This window comes from Tasmannia lanceolata, unplaced genomic scaffold (genome assembly GCF_043159265.1).
Source record: "Tasmannia lanceolata isolate RefF3 unplaced genomic scaffold, GAP_Taslan_0.1 ptg000004l, whole genome shotgun sequence".
NCBI lineage: Eukaryota > Viridiplantae > Streptophyta > Magnoliopsida > Canellales > Winteraceae > Tasmannia > Tasmannia lanceolata.
The window spans coordinates 13,051,925-13,076,860 of NW_027518681.1; the positions used below are offsets into that span (position 1 = coordinate 13,051,925).

At 37.7% G+C, this 24,936-nt stretch overlaps 2 protein-coding genes and 2 non-coding genes across 4 annotated transcripts; all 4 read left to right on the top strand.

Moving 5' to 3' along the window:
- Nucleotides 1-5,127: 5,127 nt before the first annotated feature.
- LOC143875557 (protein BZR1 homolog 1-like) lies at nucleotides 5,128-8,555 on the top strand. The gene is made up of 2 exons (XM_077377133.1): nucleotides 5,128-5,656; nucleotides 7,305-8,555. Exons 1-2 carry the CDS (start codon nucleotides 5,432-5,434, stop codon nucleotides 8,028-8,030), a joined length of 951 nt encoding a protein of 316 aa, XP_077233248.1. The 5' UTR covers nucleotides 5,128-5,431; the 3' UTR covers nucleotides 8,031-8,555.
- A 3,149-nt stretch (nucleotides 8,556-11,704) lies between these two features.
- Nucleotides 11,705-23,369, top strand: LOC143875558 (putative F-box protein At3g10430). Its single transcript, XM_077377134.1, has 3 exons — nucleotides 11,705-13,227; nucleotides 16,582-16,649; nucleotides 23,000-23,369. The coding sequence occupies exons 1-2, from the start codon at nucleotides 12,087-12,089 to the stop codon at nucleotides 16,647-16,649; spliced, it is 1,209 nt and encodes a 402-aa protein (XP_077233249.1). The 5' UTR covers nucleotides 11,705-12,086; the 3' UTR covers nucleotides 23,000-23,369.
- Nucleotides 13,749-13,832, top strand: LOC143876312 (small nucleolar RNA R16). Its single transcript, XR_013250368.1, has one exon. It is a non-coding gene; the product is annotated as a small nucleolar RNA R16 (small nucleolar RNA).
- On the top strand, nucleotides 22,711-22,794 carry LOC143876313 (small nucleolar RNA R16). Its single transcript, XR_013250369.1, has one exon. It is a non-coding gene; the product is annotated as a small nucleolar RNA R16 (small nucleolar RNA).
- Nucleotides 23,370-24,936: the final 1,567 nt, after the last annotated feature.

A 24,936-nucleotide genomic window follows, 5' to 3' on the forward strand; every position in this document is an offset into this window, starting at 1 on the left:
GGAGTCCGACTCGGAAAAGAGTGGTTCCAATATCAAAAGAGTGCTTTCATTATGAAAAGAGTGGTTTCAATATCAAAAGAGTGGTTCCAGTATGAAAAGAATGGCTATTGCATTATGAAAAGAGTGGTTCCAACATCAAAAGAGTGATATATACCAGGATGAAAAGAGTGGTTCCTAAGTCAGAAATAGTGGTTCCGTTTCCAAAATTTAAAAAGGTGCTGCCAAAATCAAAATTGTGGTTTCAAAAGAAGAATTATAGTGGTTTCATGGTCTAAAATATTGATACCACAACGAAAATATATTATCATTGTCCAACACATGTACACCACTGGCCAAATATGGAAAGAGTGGTTCAATTATTATCCAAAGCAAAACAAAGAGAATCAATGGAGTTTTTATCCTAATAACAATAACAATGGAGTTTTTTTTCTAATGGCAATGACAATGGGTATGGAGTTTTACCGTTTGGAAGACTTGGGGAAGAAGAAGATAAAAAGTGAAAAGGGTAGGTGAAATGGCATTGGGATCCATGCCTTGGGAATTGACTACCCTCCCCTCCTCATAGAGTATCCGTACTTTCAAAACTCCCCTGTGTCTTCATGATTCACCCGAGTCGATTCCTTTTTACATTGGCCGTGTTCTTATCCGAGTCCGCATTTTGCTCTACAAAGTTAATCAAAACTCCTTTGACTCTCCCGAGTACTTAGCCACGTTAATTGGCGTCAATCAAATACTTGGTTGCGTTGCGCCGAGTCGGCCAGGATTTGGCTTGGCCACATTTTTACTTGCATCCGCATTTTGAAACACTGATTTATGTAATTCATTATTAGGGCTCTTAGAAAGCCTCCCCCAAGACAAAATAATTCTCCACTTAGTATCCCTTGGAAAACAGCCCCTATTAGTCACAAAAGACAAAAAATAATTATGATCAGAACAAAGAGGAAATGTTTGGAGAGATATCCTTAAATAACTTCTCAAGATTTGAAATCCTACTTATATAAATTTATCTTGAGTTTATCTTGTTTGATGTTTACCAATTTTGTACTAGTAATATTTCATCCAAGAACAACTGCACAAGTGAGCATAGTATCTATCCAAGGGTAAAATAGACCTCAGCGGATCCCTATTCGGTTTTTCATATATATATCCTGAAACTAAACAGCTCCTTAATTAATAACATCGTAACTCATTTTCCAAAGGTCGATGGTATTTTCACCCCCTGCATTACACATGCGCTCCCCTTATAAGGTGATTTTGACGTCAAAGAGCTTAAAGTTGCACACTGTTCACGTCAAATCACCTTATAAGAGGAGTGCATGGGTAATGCACGGGGTGAAAATATCATTTCCCTTTTCCAAATTATAGAAAATGGGGGTCAAAGAGTAATATCTCTCAACAGTGGGGTCACTCCTCAGATACAACGACGGACTACTCCTTGTGTCATTAAAATCCGTAATCAAAAATTAATTAGTAGCTAATCAGACGCTAATTTAATTTTAATTTTTTAAGGTGTTTATGGGGCTTCGATGATTGAACCGACCCACGTGCTTTTCTTCTACCAAACGCAAACGTACAAAACGCTTGGCGAGAGTAAAAGAACTGAACCCTTGTGGACCCCACACGGCCACGCGCCTCCCACTTGAGGTTGCACGTGCATTAGCACGTTCAGTTTCTGCTGTCGCCTCTCCATGAGCTGGACCGCACGTGCTATATCACATCAATTTCCGCTAGGAACTTATGAGATTAGAACCATTGGTAAATGATATTTCCACCCCTCTTTCGTTTGTCTTTTCGTGGAAGTGACACTTCATTTTCAACAAAACGCATGCAAAAGCGGTGGAAATGCACTTATTTCAACGAAAAGACAAAAAGAAAACGCCGTAAAAGGGAGTGGAAATATCATTTTCCCAAACCGTTCTTTTAAAGATAAAAAGGAGGAGGGTGCCAGTGACAAAAGTAAGGAGTGTGCTACAATTAATCCATCTTCGATCAGCTTGAGGGTATTTTCGTCCTTAAACCATCAATCATTAACAACTTCATGTCCAATGGGGAGATTTATGTTATTTTGCCCTTTTCTAGGGGTATTTTCGGAAGACTGAGAATTGACGACCAATTCAGTGCCACTCTGGTTTCTGCATCATCGTGGGGCCACAACACGTGTCGGATTCGACGCCTCGACTCAGATGCAGACCGACTACACGCGTGGGTTCTTGTGGTCCCCTACTTCTCCGACGCGTGTACCCCTGAAACTGCTGAGCTCTGCACTGGGGAAGAAAGAAGATTGAAAAAAAAATTTTCTTTCGCTACGAGTGGGACCCACCAACATACATAGCTCGTTGTTTGTGCATTTCTGATCCGATTTCCGGCTCACTTTGCAGGAGATAACAGCTACACAGGATTACTTTTAAGCAGATTTTGTCTTAGTTCATTTATTCATCTGAGGTGGCTTGTCTCTCCTGAAAAAGTCACCCGCGAAATAGCCTTCTGCGAAATTCCCTAGTAAATGCCTATTGGTTATTAAGAATGGGATTTGCTAGGCAATTTGGCGGAAAGCCATTTTGCGGGTCACTTTTGAAGAAGAGAGAATAGCCACACGTGCCAAATTTTGTCTTATTATTGATTCATATGAGGTGGCTGTTCTCTACTTTTCTCTCCTCCGAAGTGAGCAGTGAAATGTCTTTCTTGGTAATTGCCAACCAAATCCCAATATGAACAGTAAAAATTCATTACCAATGTTGGGGGTGAAAGACAGATATGCCCCTAGAGTGAGTTAAAATTCCCAATAATGAATATTTAGATTTTAGAGGTGCAGTTTAGTAGATTTTGTTATTAGAAACTTCGTCTGTTTGGAATTTTGGATGCAGGGAAATTTTATCTTGGAAAAAATTTATATGAAAAATGAGTTTTCAAGCATTTGACAACTTTTTTATGAAAATATTTTTCATAATATTAGGGATGAGGGAATGCAATCTCAAGTTGAAGTAGGGTTATCTTCAACCGGACCCAACACAGCCACACGGAATTTACTCTCTCACTACATGGCTATTGTGGTCATTTCCTTCTAAAAGCACCAGTCTCCTAGGTTCTCTCTGAAACGCGTTTTATTGAATCTCATTCCTAATCATGCAATCTATGCACAAAAAACGTTTCTTTTTAAAACCTGCTGAAAAACCTTAGCCCAATTCTCCCTAGAGTTTCTTTTCCCATGAAAAATATGAGTGCGTAAATGTAGAAGTGGGGCCCACCTCGGCACGCATATTATTTGCGGAAAGTATTGCCTATAAATGCTCTGTTTGGTTGCTGGGTTTTTTTTGTTCCCAAGATTTATGTGGGTAAAGGTTTAGTGGTCACATCAGCTTTTTCTTGCTGACATCAGCAAAATCTTGTCTTGAAAAGGTGTTCTCTCTTTCTCTCTTTACCCCCTCTCTCCACTCATCATAATATCTTTCTCTAATTAATGCTTGTCCCCTCTTTTGTCTCCTACCTTTACCCACAGAAATCCCAGGAAAAAAAAAAAACCCCGGCATCCAAACAGAGCAGAGATTGTCTACTCAGTAAAACATTGTTTTGCTAGCAAACGCGTTTATAAGCCGTTTTATTTCAGAACCCGGTGGGGTTTCAAACCTATGATATTGCTTAACAAACCAGATAATGAAGTCTATATATACGGAAAGTAGTTTGTTTTTAAAACTTTGTTAAAGAAATTAGATCAATTCTCGGAATTGCTAGGCAAATTTACTTAAAGCAATTTCGCACCAGGCTTTTGCATGTGAGAACAGCCACACTGGTTGATTTTTTGACAGATTTGGTGGCTCTTCTCAAATGCAAAAGCCTGCCGCGAAATGGCTTTCCGTGGAATCTAGCAAATCACTTTTTAATGTTGCAGGTATAATTTTTTCAAGGGATTTGCTAGGGACCATAGGAAAGTATTTTGCGACTGGCTGTTGCATGTGAGAGCAGCAGGGCAGGCTCAATTTTTAGCAGATTTTGTCTTATTCATTTAATTCATCTCTCGTGGCCTGTCTCACATGCAACGGTCAGTCTAAAAATGCCTTTCTGCCATGGTCCGTAGCAAATCCGATATTTCAATGAGAAAAAATAAGCAGGCGAAAGTAGAAAGGAGCCCATGGCCGCTACTCTTATTATTTTCAAGTCTCCGATTCCATCAACCTAAAATAGGGTAAATTTCTATCTACATAAAATTGGCCTAAAACAAAATTTACACCAACTTTTCTGCTAAAAATTGAAAGCAGATATTGTTTTAGGGCCCAGTTTACATCTAAAAAAAAAAAAGATTTGTGAGGCAATTTCGCAGCTGGCTTTTGCACGTGAGAATAACCACCTTAGATCAATGAATAAGACAAAATATGCCAAAAAGCCAACCTATGTGGCTGTTCTCACATGCAAAAGTGATTGGTATATGGTATGGTGAATGGGAGGTAGTTGAAGGTAGTCATTGTAGGATTATGCATTTAAGGTCTGTGGGTATGTGTTTTAGAGTTTATGGGTGCTAGTTTCTTGGGATTTGCTAGCGTCTATCGCTAAAGGCATTTCGTGGATGGCCTGTTGCATATCAGAGGCCACACAAGCACACTTTTCAGCAGATTTTGTATTCATGCACGAGGTGGCTGCTCCGATATGCAACAAGCCATTTGGGAAATGCTTTTTGCGATGTATGCGGTATTCTCTTTGTCCTTGTATTTAAGTTCTTGTATTTCAATGAAATGGCGAAGAAGATAGTTTTTATAGCAACAAAAGAAACATTTTCTTGGAGAGCTGTCACTCCTCTCGAATTGAGCTATTAGAAGGTCCGGCTGCATCTAATCAACCATCGCCTTCTCTTTTCTATCTTTTTTCTTTGTTTATTTGTTTCAAGGCCGATTAGGCACCTAAGAAAAAACCAACCCCCAAATGGTCTCACATAACAAAAGGCCAACCGCGAAAAAGTGGCTGTGTGACTGCTCTCACATGCAACAGACCATCCGCGAAATGCTTTCTTCGATCGACACTAGCAAATCTCTTTCCATAATATTGCTCAAAGATATTAAATGTTGGAGAAGATGGTTTAGTCAATAAAGCAGTTTTTGTCAACAAACGCGTTTCTTAGACGTTTTATTTGAGAAAACGTCTCTCTCTCTCTCTCTCAAAATGGGAGAAGAATCTATCTAATCTACTTCCAATAAAGAAAACGTACTCCTCGTGAGTCGCCTGCAACGACTCTCTGCAAAAAGAAAGAGAAGAGAGAGAAGAGAGAAGCAGAAGAAACACCCATTTTTTCGGCTACTCTTTTTCTTCCTTCTTCTAGAAAACAAACCCAAACCAGCAAAGGCAAATATAGAGAAGCAAAATACCCAAATCATCAAAAACCCCTCTTCTATTCTACCTTGTTAAAAAAACCCAAATCATCAAAAAAGATAGAATAGAGAGAGATATGACTTCAGGGGGATCATCAGGTAGGCTACCCACGTGGAAGGAGAGGGAAAATAACAAGAGGAGAGAGAGGAGGAGAAGGGCGATTGCTGCAAAGATCTACTCTGGTTTGAGGGCCCTCGGTAATTATAAGCTACCTAAACATTGTGACAATAACGAGGTCTTGAAAGCACTTTGTGCTGAAGCTGGGTGGACTGTTGAAGAAGATGGAACCACCTATAGAAAGGTACTCCTTCCTCTTGTTTTTTTTCTTCTTCTTGTTTTGGAGGTTTTGATTTAGTTTTAGAGATTGGATTTCCTCCTTCTTTTTTGTTTTATTGAGTTTTTGAAGGTGATGCGGGATAGTTTAATCTCTTTTGGGTTATGGAATTTGGGGTTTTGGTTTTGTCGTTGGTTTTTGGTTTCAATTGGGTTTTTGTGGGTGGGGTGGGAGATGGGATTTTATAGATGGGTGAGATTTGGGTGGGGATGGTTCGATCTCTTTTGGGTTATGGAATTTGGGGTTTTTTTTTTTGCTTTATATATTTGGATTTGGATTTGATTAGATTTATTTTGGGGTTTTACATTTGATTATTTCTCCTTTTAGCTTGATTTTATGTTTACAATTTTCTGGTTTGGTGGATAGTTTGAACGCGTTTTTTCTTTTCTACTTTTTGTTATTAAAAATAAAATAAAATCTGGGTGTTCTTGGTGTGAATTGTTTTTCTTTTCCTATGCGTGGATTCACTGTATGAAAAAATGGGGATTTTTTTTAATTTTTTGTTCTTTTTTAGCTTTTTTTTTCTGGTAGATTAGTCGAGATGTGATGCGTTTTTAGCCATCCTTTTTTTTTTAGGATGAGCAACGCATATCTTTTTTTTTTCGGTTTATTTGTGTTGTTGGAGATATTTTTTATGTGATTTTGTGTATGTTTTGTTTTGATAGGTAACATTTCTAAGTTATGTTTTTCGTAATTAAATTGATGAATTTTTATTTTTTTTGTTCTTTTGGTTTTGTGGGTACACTTTGAGATGTTGTTTCTGGTCAGTAGAGAGCAGTGTCCATGATTCTCGTTGATGGGTGAGTTTTGGATGTGTTCTCATTGTCCTTGGATGCGTTGTCTGTTTCTCAGTCGATCTCTCACGTTTAGACATTTGGGTCCTTTGTATTTTCTTTTCTAATTCTTGGGGTTTGACCAAGGAATTTGCTGGAGCAAAATCAGTGTAGTCTTTGTGGGTCTGGTGTTTCATTTCATTTTGATTGTTTTGATCTTGTAAATCGCTTGAGCTGATGTGGGTTTCTGTTGGGAGAATTTTTTTTCTTGATATGGATTTTTGTTTGTTGCATTTATTTTGAGCTCGTATTTCTTCTTTTGCTTCTCTCTGTTTTCTTTTATCTGGGACTTGTATGATTTTGATCTTTTTCTCTCTTTTGTTTTTTTAAAGAATTGGTTTGTAGCCTTTTTCCTATTTATTTCTATTTACTGCATGAGAATTACAAAAGCTCATACCGATTTTGGTTTCTTGCTTGGGTAATGCTATTCTTTTCTTTGCATCTTCTATTTCAGTAACCAAATTTAGCATGTTTCGCCTCTTTGACCCCTCTTTTCTTTCATGAAAATCTACTAAATATCAAATAAGTTTCTCCTCATTTCTAACTTCAAAGAAGAAAAGTTCACTAGAATCAATAAACTCCCAGATCTGATCTGAGCTCCTCAATTCATTTTCTTTATCAGTTCTTGAAAAACCACATTCTCTAATCTCAAACAAAAAATGTCATTTCTTTGATATATCAATTGTTTTTCCATTATATTACACTCAAATATCTATTCTCTTCCTTTTCAATTTCCTTTTTTAACCTTTACTTCTGCCCCTCTTCACTTTTCCTCTTAACAGGGATGCAAACCACCATCATCCGAAATCGCAGGCACTTCAACAAACATAAGCCCTTGTTCATCACACCAACCAAGCCCACTATCTTCATCCTTCCCAAGCCCAGCCCCTTCATACCATGCCAGCCCATCATCATCATCCTTCCCAAGCCCATCTCATTTCGATGCCAACACTTCCTCATACCTCCTCCCATTCCTCCAAAACCTCGCATCCATCCCTTCCTCCCTCCCCCCTCTACGAATCTCCAACAGCGCACCCGTAACTCCCCCTCTCTCCTCCCCAACCTCACGAGCCAAAAAGCAAAAACCCGATTGGGACTCACTCGTCAACAGCTCATTCGCCACATTCAGACACCCTCTCTTCGCCGCCTCTGCCCCCTCAAGCCCCACTCGTCGCCACCATCTCACCCCTGCCACAATACCAGAATGTGATGAGTCTGATGCCTCTACTGTCGATTCGGGAAGATGGGTTAGCTTCCAAACGGGTCCACCTGCCACCACCGCTCCTTCGTCCCCAACCTTCAATTTAGTGAACCCAATTGCTCAACATAATTTTTCGGCGGAGACACTACCTGGAGGGATTGGGTGGGGGCTAACAGTGGAGAGGGGGCGAGCTTCGGAATTTGAATTCGAGAGCGGGAGGGTGAAGCCTTGGGAAGGAGAGAGGATTCATGAGATTGGGGTGGATGATTTGGAGCTCACACTTGGGAGTGGAAAGCAGAGAATTTAGTTAAACTAGTTGGAGTTACGAGTTATATTAGGGAAGGAATAAAGGGATGACAAAGAAGAACTTGTGTTGTTCTCTGGTCAGCAGTTTCCTCTCCCTGCTCTATTTGCGCATTTGCAGGTTCCTAGTTTTGCTCGATCAGGGATTGTATTGTTTCTCTTTCTATGTCTTTGGGACCCTAGTTTTACCTCTGGTGCATTCATTGGGAGTAGTTTTACTCTATTTTTTTGGGTTTATTGTGATGGTTTTGGAGCTGCTTCTCTAGATGCGTGGGTAGCTTTCTACGCGTTTGGGATTGGTGTTGGGTTTGTAAATGATCCTTCCATGAATGGTGGGAGACTAATTTTCTTCTCTTTCTTTTACTAGGAAATTTTCGTTCTTTTTTGTTATAATTAAAACCCTTTTTGGGTTTGTTCTCAATCAGCTTCAAATGTAGAAATCCTTTGTCTCTGTAGTTGCAATTGAATTGATGGGCTTTATTTCTTTGGACAAGAAATGAAGAGAAAATTGCATATGGGTTTTGTTTTAGAGTTTCAAAGTGTTTTCCTTGAGATTATGTACTCTATTTTTTATTTGTTTGAGGCAAACAACAAAACCTTGACAGGTACAAAATCTCTGGGGAGAAAATTTATTTATAATCGCAGATGAGAAATGATATCCACACGCCATTGTTTTGATAAATCCTTGGCTCTGTAGTTGCAATTGAATTGATGGGTTTTATTTCTTTAGTAAGACAAGAAATGGAGAGACAATTGCATGAGTTTTGTTTTAGAGTTTGGGATTATATACTCTGATTTTTTATGGTTCGAGGCACACAACAAAACCTTGAAAGGTACAAAAATCCTGGGAGAAAATTTACTTACAATATCAAATGGGATATGATATCCACACTCCATTGTTATGATAATTGCCACCGTCTTTTCTGTCTATCTTCTAAAATGCTATCATTAGTAACCCGTCAATGAAGTGGTGTGTATCAAACAAAGGGAGTCCAGATATCATTTCCCTATCAAAATTTGTGATTTATTTATATATATAAGGCATACATTTCACAGGGAACAAAGGGAGTCCAACATCCATTCCTTTTCAGCCATTTCCACCCCCATTGTGTCTTTCTTCTCCTTACAATGGAAGCATTTCCACCAGGCCAATTTGATTGATCTGAACTGTCGAAATAGTGGAGCCCTCCTTGGACACTTCCATTACCCAAAATTGATTTAACAGGAAGGTTCTTAATATCTGATCATTGACCAGCAAATAAAATGGGTATAAAATGAAATCACAACGGTCCAAATTCAATAATGATGGACGTCTTCATGGTAAATAGAGCCTACAAGATCAACGGTCCAGATCATGTTGATATCCCATGGATAGGACCAATCCTACGGTGTCTCACAGTGGTGTTGCCACTAACTTCTCATAAATATGGTTTAGAATGCACTTAGAAGGTGAATCTTGTGATATTTATCCTCTTTTATGTTTAGGGGAAAAAAAAGGAAAAGGGTTAAAAGAGTCTCTTTCAAGGATTCTTCAAGAGAGGAGACGGATTTTCTTGGTCTTTGGTGGTTGGGTTGGAGGGTCTGACTTCTCTTATCCATATGACAGTGTTTGTTGCTTCTTTTCCATGTTGGGTCAAAGAGCATCTAAGAACTTGAGGCCCATTCCCATGTGAGATGTTTTTGAAGCATGTGACCTTTCTCCATTTGATGTTCTCATTCACCAAACATTTTAATAACACTCACACCTCCCCAAGTTTGCCCTGTTTTTTCTGTTTCAATTTCATTTTGGAAGCTCACTTCATTTCTCCCCAAGTCTGGAGTTTGAACCAATCCTAATGCCAAAATGCCCTTGGCTGAACTGACCCCATCTTTGAAAATATTAATCTACATTCTTGTTATAAAACTCACTGGATCAATCATTGACTCGTCCAATTCAACTCAGTTTCAGCACTATTGGGTCAATAAAAAACTCGTTTAACTCACCCAATTCAATTTTTTGAAAAAAAATCATCCCGTCAATCTCAGCTCACCAAAGTTAACCTGATTTTGCCTTCGGAGTCCTTGATGTGCGTAACGTTTATTGATCACGTAGCCAAGAAGCCATGGATTTTTACTATGGATTGAGCTTCTTAATTTAGGGTTAGGAAATGGAAAAAAAACAAGTAGAGAATGGGAAGCTAGTCCTTATCTTGGTTTTGGCATATTATCCCAGAAAGATCTTAATCAGACTGATGAGCTCTTAGTTATGAGATTTTATATGATTCCCGACCGTCAAGAAACAAGGGCAGAGAGAGAGAGAGAGAGAGAGAATCCTCCCCACCTTTGATTTATGATCCAACAAAAGCCTCAATTTTTGACTTTTTGTTGGATAGGAAATCAAGGGTGGGGAGTTTCTCTCTCTCCGCCCTTGTTTCTTAACGGTCGGGCATCATATAATTTCTCCTTATTTATAGCCAAGATACTTAGATTTTGCCGTTTACAACTGTGTGTATCAGAAATTTTACAGAAAAGAGGGGGTACCAATATCAAATTGGAGGGATGAGAATATCATTTGAAAGGAAATGATAGTAGGGGAAGCTCTAATCATAGGGAAGAGCATAAGAAGCTTGACTTGGGCCCACCCCCATGATGTCAGCATGATCCCGATCATTCACTCAAGCATCCGGAGATTGGAGTTGGCACAAAGTGGAAGTCCCTCTGATCGAGTATTCGTAGCCATTCGATCAATCAGCTTAAATGCTAATCGTTCATTTGCAATCCATTGATTTGATAGCTGTGATCTTCAATAAAGACGACTATTTTTTTGTCTTTCCTATCCATGGTAGGGCCTACCATCTAAATGGCTTGTATGCACTGATGCCATATGGGTGGGCCTAGATAGGGCTTCTTATTTTAAGGCCTCTCATGCTATCATTCCTATTTAAAACTATTGTCAAAGGAGCAGAAGAGAATAGAAAAATCCCAAGATAGGGATATTAAGGTTATGACTAAATCTGAATGTCTCTACAGGCAACTTGATCTCCTTTTTTATTTTTTTTTGGGATAATTACATTTACACCCCCTCTAGTTTCATCCACTTCCACCCCTATAGTTTAAAACGTGACAAATACACCCCTGTAGTTTCAATTTGTTTAAGGTTTCCCCCTTAAGTTGAAGGTTCGTCAATAGATTGAAGGGTTAGGATGATCCGATGGAGCCGATTTTTTGGGCACACCCTATCTATGTCAGGACCCATCAAATGAACGCTTTGGATCATCCAAACAATGTGGGCCCACATTATTTGGATGATTTTTTGGTAGTGTTTGGATTCGGGTATGGGCCCACATTATTTGGATGATCCAAAGCGTTCATTTGATGAGTCCTGACATAGATAAGGTGTGCCCAAAAAATCGGCTCCATCGGATCATCCTAACCCTTTAATCTATAGACGAACCTTCAGCTGAGGGGGCAAATCTTAAACAAATTGAAACTACAGGGGTGTATTTGTCACGTTTTAAACTATAGGGGTAGAAGTGGATGTGTCAGAAACTAGAGGGGGTGTAAATGTAATTATCCCTTTTTTTTTCTCCTTCTAAAAAAAGGTAAGAACTTTTAGAAATGTTTTTCCTTTCCAAACTTTTCCAAAGAAAAAAAAAAATTCCCTACAATCCAAAGAGGGCCAAAGCTTCAAACAACCTTGAAACCCTTGTTTTTTTATTTGGTAAGCTGGGGTTAGAGCAAGGACCCCCCTACCACAGTCCACAGACACAACAAAAGAAAGCATTACAACGTATAGCAGGTTCCAATGGAATCCTGAGTTTAGAGCGGAAACCCTAACCCTAACCCTAAGAAAAAGCAAAACCCTGACCCGGCTAGCGAGGTTCTTTTATTGCATACTAATACTATGAAGTGCAGCGATCCCAGGTAAGCGTTTATAACTTTTTCTTCCCACAACTAAGCCTCTGTTACTCAAATACTCAAATGTGAAGAATGTTTGCTTGAATTTCCCAAGAAATATTTAAAATCTCTCCCACCATTCTTATCTTCCCTGAGACCCCAATATTATATTCGAAGAAGAAATATGGAGATGGAGAAGAAATCAGAAGGAGAATTCCTCCCTGAAGACATAATTGATGTTCATATCCTTCCTCGCCTCCCTTTGAAGTCTCTATTGAGATTCAAATCCGTATGCAAAAGATGGAAAATACGAATCTCTAATACCTTGCCAACACCCCTAAACCTCATCTTTTGTGACTATAAAAATTGGTCATTCCTCCATGCTAATGGAAATCCTATCAACAAACCCGACTGTATGGGATTCTGTTATGATATCATTGCATCATGCAATGGATTGCTCGTCTTTTGTCATGCAATAAGTAGGAAAATCTGCATATATAACCCTGTAACAAGAGAAGTGGATTTCATCCCTGACCCTCCTCCAGAGGGCAAAGCATTGATCTATGCTGCAGGATTGGCTTTCGACCCATCAAAACCCTCTCCTTGTTATAAACTAGTTTTCCCTCTTGTCCAAGAGTATAGAGACAAACCTGAAATGCACTTCCAAGTATTCTCTTCAAAGACGGGTAAGTGGGAGGTATCTAGAGCAAAGATCATCGGCTCATTTTATCTCCCATTTCGATCATTTTCCATAGGCGGCCTTTTGTATTGGAGACCTTTCCGTTCCTATCAGATTATGGAGTTTGACCCGGATGGAAATGGTGTGAGTCTCATCCCATTTATGTATTCTCAATTTTACCATTCCAATGAGTTCGGCCCCTATGAAAATCATCCCAGACTCATCCCATTTGAAGGTGGTGTTCGGACAGAAAATAGAATTGCGATTGGAGAATGGGAAGGTAGGCTTGCTTTCACTATAATCAGAGACACGGAGATAGAGATATGGACCATGAACGAACATCGGCAATTTTCAAAGAGGTATTCGATTGAATTGGATACAATACTAGGAGAGAGGGGTGTGTACATTCAGAATCCATGGCCATTGCCCTGCGAGAGTGGAAATGCAGTGTTGTTTTGGATGAAAAGGACAGTCTTCTCTTATGATCCGGAGACAGGAGAGTTGAGAGAGTTCAAAATGCATGATATGATTAAGCATTGTTTTACCCCTTATAAAGATGTCCCTTATGAAGATCGCTGCCCCGACTTCATAGTGTCCAAGAAAAGTCCAGTTTCAATACCCAAGACGAATAAGCCTAACAGCCACGGTTAGTTTTCTCTTTTTCTTTTATCTTCTTGTTCTTCACATTTGTATTCTGACCATTCAAAAGATATTTCATTGTCTAACATCAATGATATATACGTTTCTATTTATATAATTATTTTGTTGCAATTCCAGTTTTGTTAGGGTATGAATAATTGTTTCAGAATTTTTCTATACAAGTTGTTTTAAGAAAGCTTGTATTTCCTCAAACTACGTGTCCCCAACCCCAAGTAGACATAGAAGATTTCCTCACACTGCATGTCACAAACACCACCCAGATCTATAGCCTCAATGAATTTCTTGGATGCGATGGCGAGCGACATAATTATGGCTACCGTGCCTTTCATTGAGATTTGGGTCTTCTTTCCGTATTCGGTTAGGATTCCAGATTAGTGTGTACACTCTAATATACCCAATCTTATTTATGCATCCAGTTTGGAAAAATATTACATCATAATTTTGCATTCTATGAATGAAAATCAACTCACTTGGGAAAGGAATATGATGTAAATAATCTCACTTCGGAAAGGCAAATGATGTAAATAATCTTATCCTTTACACTGAACTTTCATATGTAGAATACAACTTTGCGTATTGTCTGATGCCATGTTCTTTCATGCTTCAGAATATGTTATGTTTCTTCACATTCTAATTTATTAGATTTATTTTGTCATCGTTTTCGAGTCTCCTCTGAGCGTGTCATTTATAAAATTTCTTTTATGTCTGGCATTTGAATTGAACCCTTAAGATTGTTAATTGTGATTGAAACCCGAGTCATCGACTTATAAACTTGGTCCTTTTGATTCTTTTGTAGATATCAGATTATCTGATTAAAACCATTTCTCTCATTTACTCGACTGAGAAGTTTGAATCATTGCTTTGTGGAATTGGTGCTTGAGATAGTTCTAAACTCAGCGATGAGAAAAGCAGACGGGCGGTCAGAACCTGATGCCATGTTGAATGTCTGCAAATTTCCATATGGAGAGAGATTTGAATTTGTTGGGTAGTATTATTAGACTCCCATAAAACATTTCAATGTCATACTTACCAATCACTCCACTTTTAGAACCATTATTGGTAAGTTTTTTTTTTCTTGTGGATAGGTAAGCGTGAAGTTGTGTTTTATGATGGGGCTTTTTATGGATAGATAAGCTAGCTTGAAGTTAAATTTACTAGTGAAAATATGTATGTGCATTGCACCTACGATCTAAAAATCATGCGTTCTTGGTGCTTTCATATCCACCCAGCTAATTCTGAATAATTTTAAGATTGTAACCATTTAGCCATAGATGATCTTCACACACCAAATTGGTTGCTTCTCAGAAGAAAGGTAAATAGGCAAAACAAGTTGAATTTTATGCTTTATTAGACAAAGAGAGGTCACATATACATGTGATTATGTTTGTCTTGTAAAAAACAGACTTAAGAAATAAAAGCATATTGGAAACCATTGTCATAGAAATGCAAGAATTCATGTCTTTGGCATAGAACATGAATGCACGACTCTATTCCTTTGGGATCTCACAATGGCTGGAAGTTTCTGCAAACCACAGAGTCCATTTATTTGGGATATCACAATGGATGGAAATTACTGCAAACCATTGTCATATAAATTGATCATTACTGTAAAAAATCCTCACATGAATAGTATCTTTATAAAAAAGCAAGATAGCAATTTTAATGACGGCAAAAACCTGTACATTAATGTACAAGCAATGGGTAGGCGATTTTGGCTAGGCGAGTTGTAGTTGTTTCTGTGAATAAACTTGACTGGACAAAAGAAAGAGAAGAGAAAACGTTTATTTCTGTGAGTGTGTTTCATCTCATATACATGTGTGTGTGTGTATATACTTTACAAGGGATATAAGAGGTAACAACATATACAAAGAATCTTCTATTCAAGGAATGCTATAGTGTATGAATATAGTATTCATGGAATGACAATGCTGTGACGAGCTGTACTTTCCTTTAATAGTGAATGCCGTGATGCCGTGATGAGATATGCTTTTCACTAACAGTTTCCTCTTGGAAATTGCATGGAGAAGAAGAAATTACAAAGATATACGTGGTGAATAAGCAACAAAATCAGTTAAAAATAGAAAAAATCATCAATCTGTAGGAAAGAAAGCAACATAAATTAAAATCAAGCCAGATAAATTTGTTAACTATTTTCTTAATTTGAACTTGATTTTATGTGAAAAAAAAATCTTGGCATACGAAGGTTCTCTCTTTACTGAAACCTCTTCAGGGGAAACACTTTGAAAATTTTAAAACAAATAAAAGCTTTGCCCTATCAAAGCCTCTCTCAACACCAAAGAATCCCGATTCCACGACATAGAGCCAATAGTTTCTACAATCTTTGCTGGGTTTGAAGTTTCGGCATAAATGGCTTCTGGAGATGTGAATGCAACTGGAGAAAATCGAAGGTGAAATCTATGATCATTTCCGACCTCTGTGTACGCCCCATTGCTTCTCTCTCTCTCTCTCTCTCTCTCTCTCTCTCTCTCTCTCTTTTGATTTACTAAAGGTTTACTTATTTTATGTAGAACATGGAGAACCTGCATTTGGCCCAGATGAATTTGGTGTGATTCGGGAAAGGAGGGCCTCTTGGGTTTGACGAATTTTGCCTTTTGCTATCTACTTCACTCTTTAAATCTCCATAGCTTTTAAATTTTTAATTTTTCAAATACTTCCAACCAAATTTCCTACGAGGTAAATTGATTAATGTTTCTGAATTTGGTAATTTTATCCATAATTTTCTAGAGTATTTTGAGCAGGATTTGTAAGCCGTCTATTCAAATCTTGGATAGAGTCGATTTCCTTAGAACCAGACACCTAAATGACGATCTACACAAGTTGTCTTTGCACGGGATGAAGATGAAATAATTGTCAACGGCAACATGAAATAATTGACCAAAATACAATACACCTCCCTTAACCCTAGATTTCACTATTTTGAGGACCATCTCATTCACATTTATGTGGATATCTTTGAACACATTCTATTGATTTGCATTCTAAAATGTGTAAGAGAATTCTATGGTTTCTGCAATGGTCATTTGATAATTGTCTACGGCAACATGAAATAATTGGCCAAATACAATACACCTCGCTTAACTCTAGATTTCACCATTTTGGGGGCCATCTCATTCACACTTATTTGGATATATCTTTGCACACATTCTATTGATTTGCATTTGAAATGTGTAAAAGAATTCTATGGTGTCTGCAATGGTCATTTGATATTTCCCCCCATTTCCTCCTATTAATTTCCAGGGATTTTTGTGCAATTTGTTTATCTCTGGCCATTTCTGTCTCCCACTTAACAATTTCTTTATTTTTTTCAAATTTATGGCAGCCAAAATACTAGCTGCACAAGAACAACCATCGCATGAAACCATAGTCACGCCCACTTCACAACCCTAGGTATTCTCTCTTGCTCTTTATCTCTACATCGATTGTTCTTTTGACTGTTTTATTTCAAGACATGTAAAGCATTTGCCAATTGCTGATAGAAATACTAGAGAAATAAATAATGAGTTATAGTTTGTCCATTGATTTTACCGATACTGTGGTGGAACGAGTGCTAACTTTGTGAGCATTGCTGTGATTATTTATCCATATTTAACTTGCTATAACTACCATATCTAGGGGATAATGAAATTATGATGTGACACTATTTCACTTAGTTGTCAAATTTTTAGAGAGTTTCAGACATTTATGGTGTGTTTTAAGGTAAATTTCTTTCATTTTGAACTTATTGTCTTTTTTTTACTCACAACTTCACAAGAAGATTTGGTATCAATCAATATGCAAACCACTAGCACTTGACTGTGCATGATCAGAACAATGCACCCGAATTAATGTTCTCAACTAAATTAAAGGGAGCATGGTTAAAACTATTCAGTAGCCTTTAGGATCAAGGACTTCATGCAGAGATTTAAGTCTCCACACACACACACACACACAAAAGGCTTCCTAATGACAAAAATAATCACCATCCAACAAGGTAGTATTTGACCCCCTTGAGAGCATAATTATGTTCATTCTTAATCATTTTTATATGGGGGTTGAACATAATCCTTTATCGTGCCCATAGACCAAAAAAGTAGGGTGCGCATCTCAACAAATCCTAAAGACACGTTAAAATTTCCAAATCAAACGGCCGTATTTACCCTCTCTTTATTTTCAGGAAGGGATTCCGTTTTAGAAAGTGTTTTCCTTTTTATTTTTTTTAGCAATTGTTAAAGAGAGATGATATCCGCACTCCCATATTTTGATATTGGTAGTCTACACAATATTAGGGGTGTAACTTGTGTCGGGTTCAACCTGAAAAACACGGGTAGGGTTTGTGTGAAACAACATGGGTGGGGTTCGGGTTGAGGAAGTTGAAACCTAAAAACCAGACAATTGTAAAAAAAAATAAATGTTTTTTTACCATTTTTCTATTTTATCTATTTAGAACATAAAAACCTAATGGGGAAAGATATCATATCACCATCCCCGAACCAACCTGACTTGGGAAATCAGGATATTAATTTTTTGGGTTGCGCCGGGTTAACCTTCGTCGGGTTGAGAGTCAGGTCGGGTTCAGGTTGACAGTTTAGAGGTCCGCGTCCGGGTTGGATTGTGGTCGGCTTCAACCCAACCCAAGTTCCACCCCTAGTACACGTTGTTAAGCACTTTCATCAGAAGCGTTGGGAAGAGTTTCAATACGGGGAACAACGTCTAGCTACATTGCAGTAAAAAAGAGCTACAACACTAATTTGTTGGGGTTTCTATACCTAGCCATCCATAAATCACTAAATCAGTGGGTTAGGATCATCCTATGGAGAAGATTTTAAGTTGGGGCCCAACAAATGAATTGCTTAGATCATCCAATTATGTAGGTCCCATGATACTTTTGGCTCTAGCTTTACGGCAGTCCATCCTATGGAGATTTGTTGAGAGAGAAGGGATAAAAAAAAAATTAAGGCTACTGGTATTGGCACTACCGAACTCACATTGTTGTTTCTAAAAACAAGGAGTGTTCGGGCCATTATCAAAACATGGTAGTGCCAATATCAGGGCCGAAAACTAATTGTAAAGTACAAAAGGAAGAGCAGAGTGTTGTTATTGAAACAAGGGAATGTGGATTTCAATTTCTTTGTTTTAATTAGAAAATGCTAATAAGTTGGTAGGGTTTCAACTCGGGTCAGGTGAGTCGGGTTTTCCAGAACCTTACCCTACTCGAGAAATTATCTCGGGTTGAGTCGGGTTTAGTTTTCTTGGGAAAACTCTAGATTCATAAACCTGACCCTGTCCTAGATAGTTTCTCGGGTTGGCCTGGGTAGGGTCGGGTTTTTATTATTTAGCGTAGGATAATGACTAATTTCAAAGATTGTAGAAAACAATAAATTTTCAGGCTAAAAATCTAAGTTTATATCATCAAGTGCATGAATTTAAGAAGGAAATTGTTTTTTCACATCACAAACATGATCAGCCCAATGAAAACAATTATATCAATATATTAAAAAATAATTGCCATGTTATTCAAGAGATATTTAAGAAAGTCTTAGTACACTTATGAGAGTAAGGTCGGATTTCGGGTTTTTTTTTTTTAACCCGACATGACCCTGGATTGGGTCGGGTCCCTACCCAACCGACCCATGATTTCTAAAACCAACCCGTTTTATTTTTGAGTCCATTTAGAGTCTTCCCTCGATTTCTTCCACACAAGTGTCATGGACTATGAGATCATTGCATCGTGCAATGGATTGCTTGTCATTCGTCATAACAGAAGTAGTAAAATGTACATTTTTACAACCCTGTAACTAGAGAAGTGGATTTCATCCCTGACCCCCATGTGATTTCTGTCTTTGGGAAAAGCTATATATTACATGCTGCAGGATTGGTTTTCAACCCGTCGAAACCCACCCCTTGTTATAAACTAGTTCTCCCTCTTGACAACGAGTGTAGGAGCAAACCTGAACTGCACTTCCATGTATTCTCTTCGGAAACAGGCAAGTGGGAGGTATCTAGAAAGAATATAATCTTCTCTGGGAACTTTTATCTTGGTTTTCATTCATTTTACATGGGCGGCCTTTTGTATTGGAGACCTTACCTTTCCAATAACATTGTGGAGTTCAACCCGGATGGAAACACTGCCAGTCTCATCCCATTTAAAGATGGTACGGTGGAATATGATATCACGATCGGAGAATGGGAAGGTAGGCTTGCTTGCACTATAATCAGAGGCAGAGAGATAGAAATAGGGATCATGAACGAATACAAGCAATTTTTGAAGAGGTATTTGATTGGATTGGACACAATACTTAGAGAGAAGGGTATATACATTCGGAATCCATGGCCATTGCCCTGTGAGGGTACAAAAGTGGTGCTGTTTTGGATGGGATGGACGGTCTTCTCTTATGATCTGAAGACAAGAGAGTTGAAAGAGTTCCAAATGCCTGATAGGATAAAGCGTGATTTTTGCCCTTATGGAGATGACCCTTGCCAAATATGTAGTCCTCACTTCATAGTAGTATACAAGAGAAGTCTAGTTCCAATACCCAAGATGAAGCGAGCCTAACAGCTACAACTGTTACAGTCAGTTTCTTCTTTTTCTTTAATCTTCTCGTTCTTCATGTTTGTATTGCAAACATTCAAAACATATTTCTATGTCTAACATCAATGATATATACGCTTCCATTTATATAATGATTTTGCTACAATTTCAGTTTTTTTAGGGTATGAATAATTGTTTTAGAATTTTTTTATCCAAGTTTTTATTTAAGAAATCTTGCATTTTCTCAAACTTCCAACTAGATATAGATGATTTCCTCAAACTACATGTCACAAACACCACCCAGATCAATAACCTCAATGAATTTTTCTATCCAAGTTATTATATAAATTATATAGCTAGATAAACATAAGGAAGGAGAGATTGAAGAGGATGTTAACCATAGAATAAGAGTAAGTTGGTTGAAGTGAAAGCTTTCCTCAAGAGTTCTGTGCGACTGTAAAATCCCTACCAAGTTGAAGGGAAAGTTTTATAAGACAGCTGTGAGGCCAGCCATGTTGTACGGCTCAGAATGTTGGGCCACCAAGAAGCAACATGTGCATAAGATGAGTGTAGCGAAGATGCGAATGCTTAGATGGATGTGCGGCCACACATGGTTAGATAGAATTAAAAATGAAGACATTCGTAAAAAGGTGGGGGTGGCACCAATTGAGGAGAAAATGAGAGAGCACCGCTTAAGATGGTTTGGACATATCCGACGTAGGCCTTTGGATGCTCCGGTGTGAAGAAGTGACTTGTGCCAAATTGGGGAGTAAAAAGAGGTAGGGACAGACCGAAACAACTTGCGTAGAAACAATGACGAAAGACTTGATAGCTAGGAACATAACAGAGAACAAGACCTTGGAAAATATAGAATGGAAGAAAATGATCCACGTAGAAGAACCCAACTAAAGCCGGGTAGATTCCATTCACCTTCTTCATGAGATTTTTCTAAAGGATTCATTTAGCCGACCCCAACTAGTTTGGGACAAAGGCTTTGTTGAGTTGAGTTGAGATATAGCTAGATAAACAATAATGCTCTAAAATATTAATATTTAGTCTATAAACTATTACGAAAGAGCAAAAGAAAAATTAAACTGTCCCTATAGCTGGTGTGTGTGTGTGTGTGTGTGGTGGTGGTGGTGTGTGTGGGTGTGTGTGTGTCTGTGTGTGTGGGTGTGTGTGTGTGTGGGGGGGGGGGGTGGGGGGTCCGACAGCACGTCTGAAAAATAAGAAACTTGTTACTTTCTTCAAACATATTTGGGTGATTATAGGATTTAGAACTTTATGATTTTCTCCCTCCTTAATTGTATCTCCCGGGGCTGTTTCAGTTCCGTGGGAGTGTTATGTTTTTCTGTTTCTGTAAGGGGGACTTCCTCAGTCTTCATTTAATATATTCTGCTACCATTCAAAAAAAAAAATGATTAGACTCACAAGAATTTGGGATTTATCAGTTTGAAACTCAAATGCAAATTAATAAAGAATGGAAAATTCTGACTAAAGGAAACATTTTTTTTTTTTGGGGGGTTGGGTGATTATATGATTAGACTCAAAAGAATTTGGAATTTATCAGTTTGAAACTCAAATGCAAATTAATAACGAATTGAACATTTCGACTAAAGGAAACATTATTTAGGTCCAAATGATACAAACATTACAAAAAAAACAACATGACAGAAACAACAATTACAAAAGAAACTAACTCAACACTAGTAACTTCACTCTTCCCATCTTTTAAAGCTTCTCTCTTAAATTAGTGTGCGTGGTCATGCTAGTAACAAGCAAGTCTTCTCTACTGCTTTTACTAGTGCAATCATCTCCTCAACCTTGGATTCACAATCTTTGAAATTTGAATTGCATTCTTTGTATCTAAAGCAGCTAGAAAGATGGTCATTAACTATCCCTGCTGTTTGCATAAATGAATAAATGACGGTTGGACCAACACAACGGAAGCCTCTTCGCATCATGTCCTTGCTCATGGCTTCAGCTTTTGGTGTTTTAACAGGCACTTGGCGTGCATATCGGAATCCATTCACAATTGGTTTGTGATTCACAAAGCTCCAACAATAGTTACTAAATGAACCAAACTCCTCTACAACCTGCAAGACAAAGAAAATGAATGAAATTTAGTTATTTTCAATAAAAATGACATTTAATCCAAAAAGTATAGGCATTTTTTTCTTTTTTTTGTAAATTGAGACATATAGATGGAAGTGTGTTCGTTGCATGAGGAAAATTAACCCTCAAAATGATTGTTTTAGTGTATCATAATGAGGACCTAAAATGGTACACTGTGGCCAGATGCCAGGTAACAGTGAATAGAAATTTAAAAGTTGTTGAAACTGTGCAATCTAATCATCATCATTTTAGAATTTCATGTATTTTTCAGAAAAGGAATTTATCCGTATGAGTTTGAACCTCTTCATTGGGGGGTTATCTTTTGTTAAATAAATGGTGTATTTCTTCAAAAGGTTCCAATAATTTGGCGGTGACTTGCTGACCTGCCGACAGCAAATAACACCTTATCTATATAAAAGCCATTGCTGTCCCAAGTTTTGTTAGGGTATGAATAATTGTTTCAGAATTTTTCTATACAAGTTGTTTTAAGAAAGCTTGTATTTCCTCAAACTACGTGTCCCCAACCCCAAGTAGACATAGAAGATTTCCTCACACTGCATGGCACAAACACCACCCAGATCTATAGCCTCAATGAATTTCTTGGATGCGATGGCGAGCGACATAATTATGGCTATCGTGCCTTTCATTGAGATTTGGGTCTTCTTTCCGTATTCGGTTAGGATTCCAGATTAGTGTGTACACTCTAATATACCCAATCTTATTTATGCACCCAGTTTGGAAAAATATTACGTCTTAATTTTGCATTCTATGAATGAAAATCAACTCACTTGGGAAAGGAATATGATGTAAACAATCTCACTTCGGAAAGGCAAATGATGTAAATAATCTTATCCTTTACACTGAACTTTCATATGTAGAATACAACTTTGCGTATTGTCTGATGCCATGTTCTTTCATGCTTCAGAATATGTTATGTTTCTTCACATTCTAATTTATTAGATTTATTTTGTCATCGTTTTCGTGTCTCCTCTGAGCGTGTCATTTATAAAATTTCTTTTATGTCTGGCATTTGAATTGAACCCTTAAGATTGTTAATTGTGATTGAAACCTGAGTCATCGACTTATAAACTTGGTCCTTTTGATTCTTTTGTAGATATCAGATTATCTGATTAAAACCGTTTCTCTCATTTACTCGACTGAGAAGTTTGAATCATTGCTTTGTGGAATTGGTGCTTGAGATAGTTCTAAACTCGGAGATGAGAAAAGCAGACCGGCGGTCAGAACCTGATGCCATGTTGAATGTCTGCAAATTTCCATATGGAGAGAGATTTGAATTTGTTGGGTAGTATTATTTGACTCCCATAAAACATTTCAATGTCATAATTACCAATCACTCCACTTTTAGAGCCATTGTTGGTAAGTTTTTTTTGTTCTTGTGGATAGGTAACCGTGAAGTCGTGTTTTATGATGGGGCTTTTTAATGGATAGGTAAGCTAGCTTGAACTTAAATTTACTAGTGAAAATATGTACGTGCATTGCACCTACGATCTAAAAATCATGCGTTCTTGGTACTTTCATATCCACCCAGCTAATTCTGAATAATTTTAAGATTGTAACCATTTAGCCATAGATGATCTTCACACACCAAATTGGTTGCTTCTCAGAAGAAAGGTAAATAGGCAAAACAAGTTGAATTTTATGCTTTATTAGACAAAGAGAGGTCACATATACATGTAATTGTGTGTCTTGTAAAAAACAGACTTCAGAAATAGAAGCATATTGGAAACCATTGTCATAGAAATGCAAGAATTCATGTCTTTGGCATAGAACATGAATGCACGACTCTATTCCTTTGGGATCTCACAATGGCTGGAAGTTTCTGCAAACCACAGAGTCCATTTATTTGGGATATCACAATGGATGGAAATTACTGCAAACCATTGTCATATAAATTGATCATTACTGTAAAAAATCCTCACACGGATAGTATCTTTATAAAAAAGCAAGATAGCAATTTTAATGACGGCAAAAACCTGTACATTAATGTACAAGCAATGGGTAGGCGATTTTGGCTAGGCGAGTTGTAGTTGTTTCTGTGAATAAACTTGACTGGATAAAAGAAAGAGAAGAGAAAACGTTTATTTCTGTGAGTGTGTTTCATCTCATATGCATGTGTGTATATATACTTTACAAGGGATATAAGAGGTAACAACATATACAAAGAATCTTCTATACAAGGAATGCTATAGTGTATTATGATAGTATTCATGGAATGACAATGCTTTCCATTAATAGAGAATGCCGTGATGAGATATGCCTTTCACTAACAGTTTCCTCTTGGAAATTGCATGGAGAAGAAGAAATTACAAAGATATATGTGGTGAATAAGCAACAAAATCAGTTAAAAATAGAAAAATTCATCAATCTGTAGTAAAGGAAGCAACATAAAGTAAAATCAAACCAGATAAATTTTGTAACTATTTTCTTAATTTGAACTTGATTTTATGTGAAAAAAAAATCTTGGCATACGAAGCTTCTCTCTTTACTGAAACCTCTTCCGGGGAAACACTTTGAAAATTTTAAAACAAATAAGCTTTGCCCTATCAAAGCCTCTCTCAACACCAAAGAATCCCGATTCCACTACATAGAGCCAATAGTTTCTACAATCTTTGCTGGGTTTGAAGTTTCGGCGTAAATGGCTTCTGAACTGGAGATGTGAATGCAACTGGAGAAAATCGAAGGTGAAATCTATTATCATTTCCGACCTCTGTGTACGCCCTACTCTCTCTCTCTCTCTCTTTCTCTCTCTCTCTCTCTCTCTCTCTCTCTCTCTCTCTCTTAATTTACTAAATTCAAGGTTTACTTATTTTATGTAGAACATGGAGAACCTGCATTTAGCCCAGATGAATTTGGCGTAATTCGGGAAAGGAGGGCCTCTTGGGTTTGAGGAATTTCGCCTTTTTCTATCTACTTCACTCTTTAGATCTCCATAGCTTTAAAATTTTTAATTTTTCAGATACTTCCAACCAAATTTCCTACGAGGTAAATTGATTAATGTTTCTGAATTTGGTAATTTTATCCATAATTTTG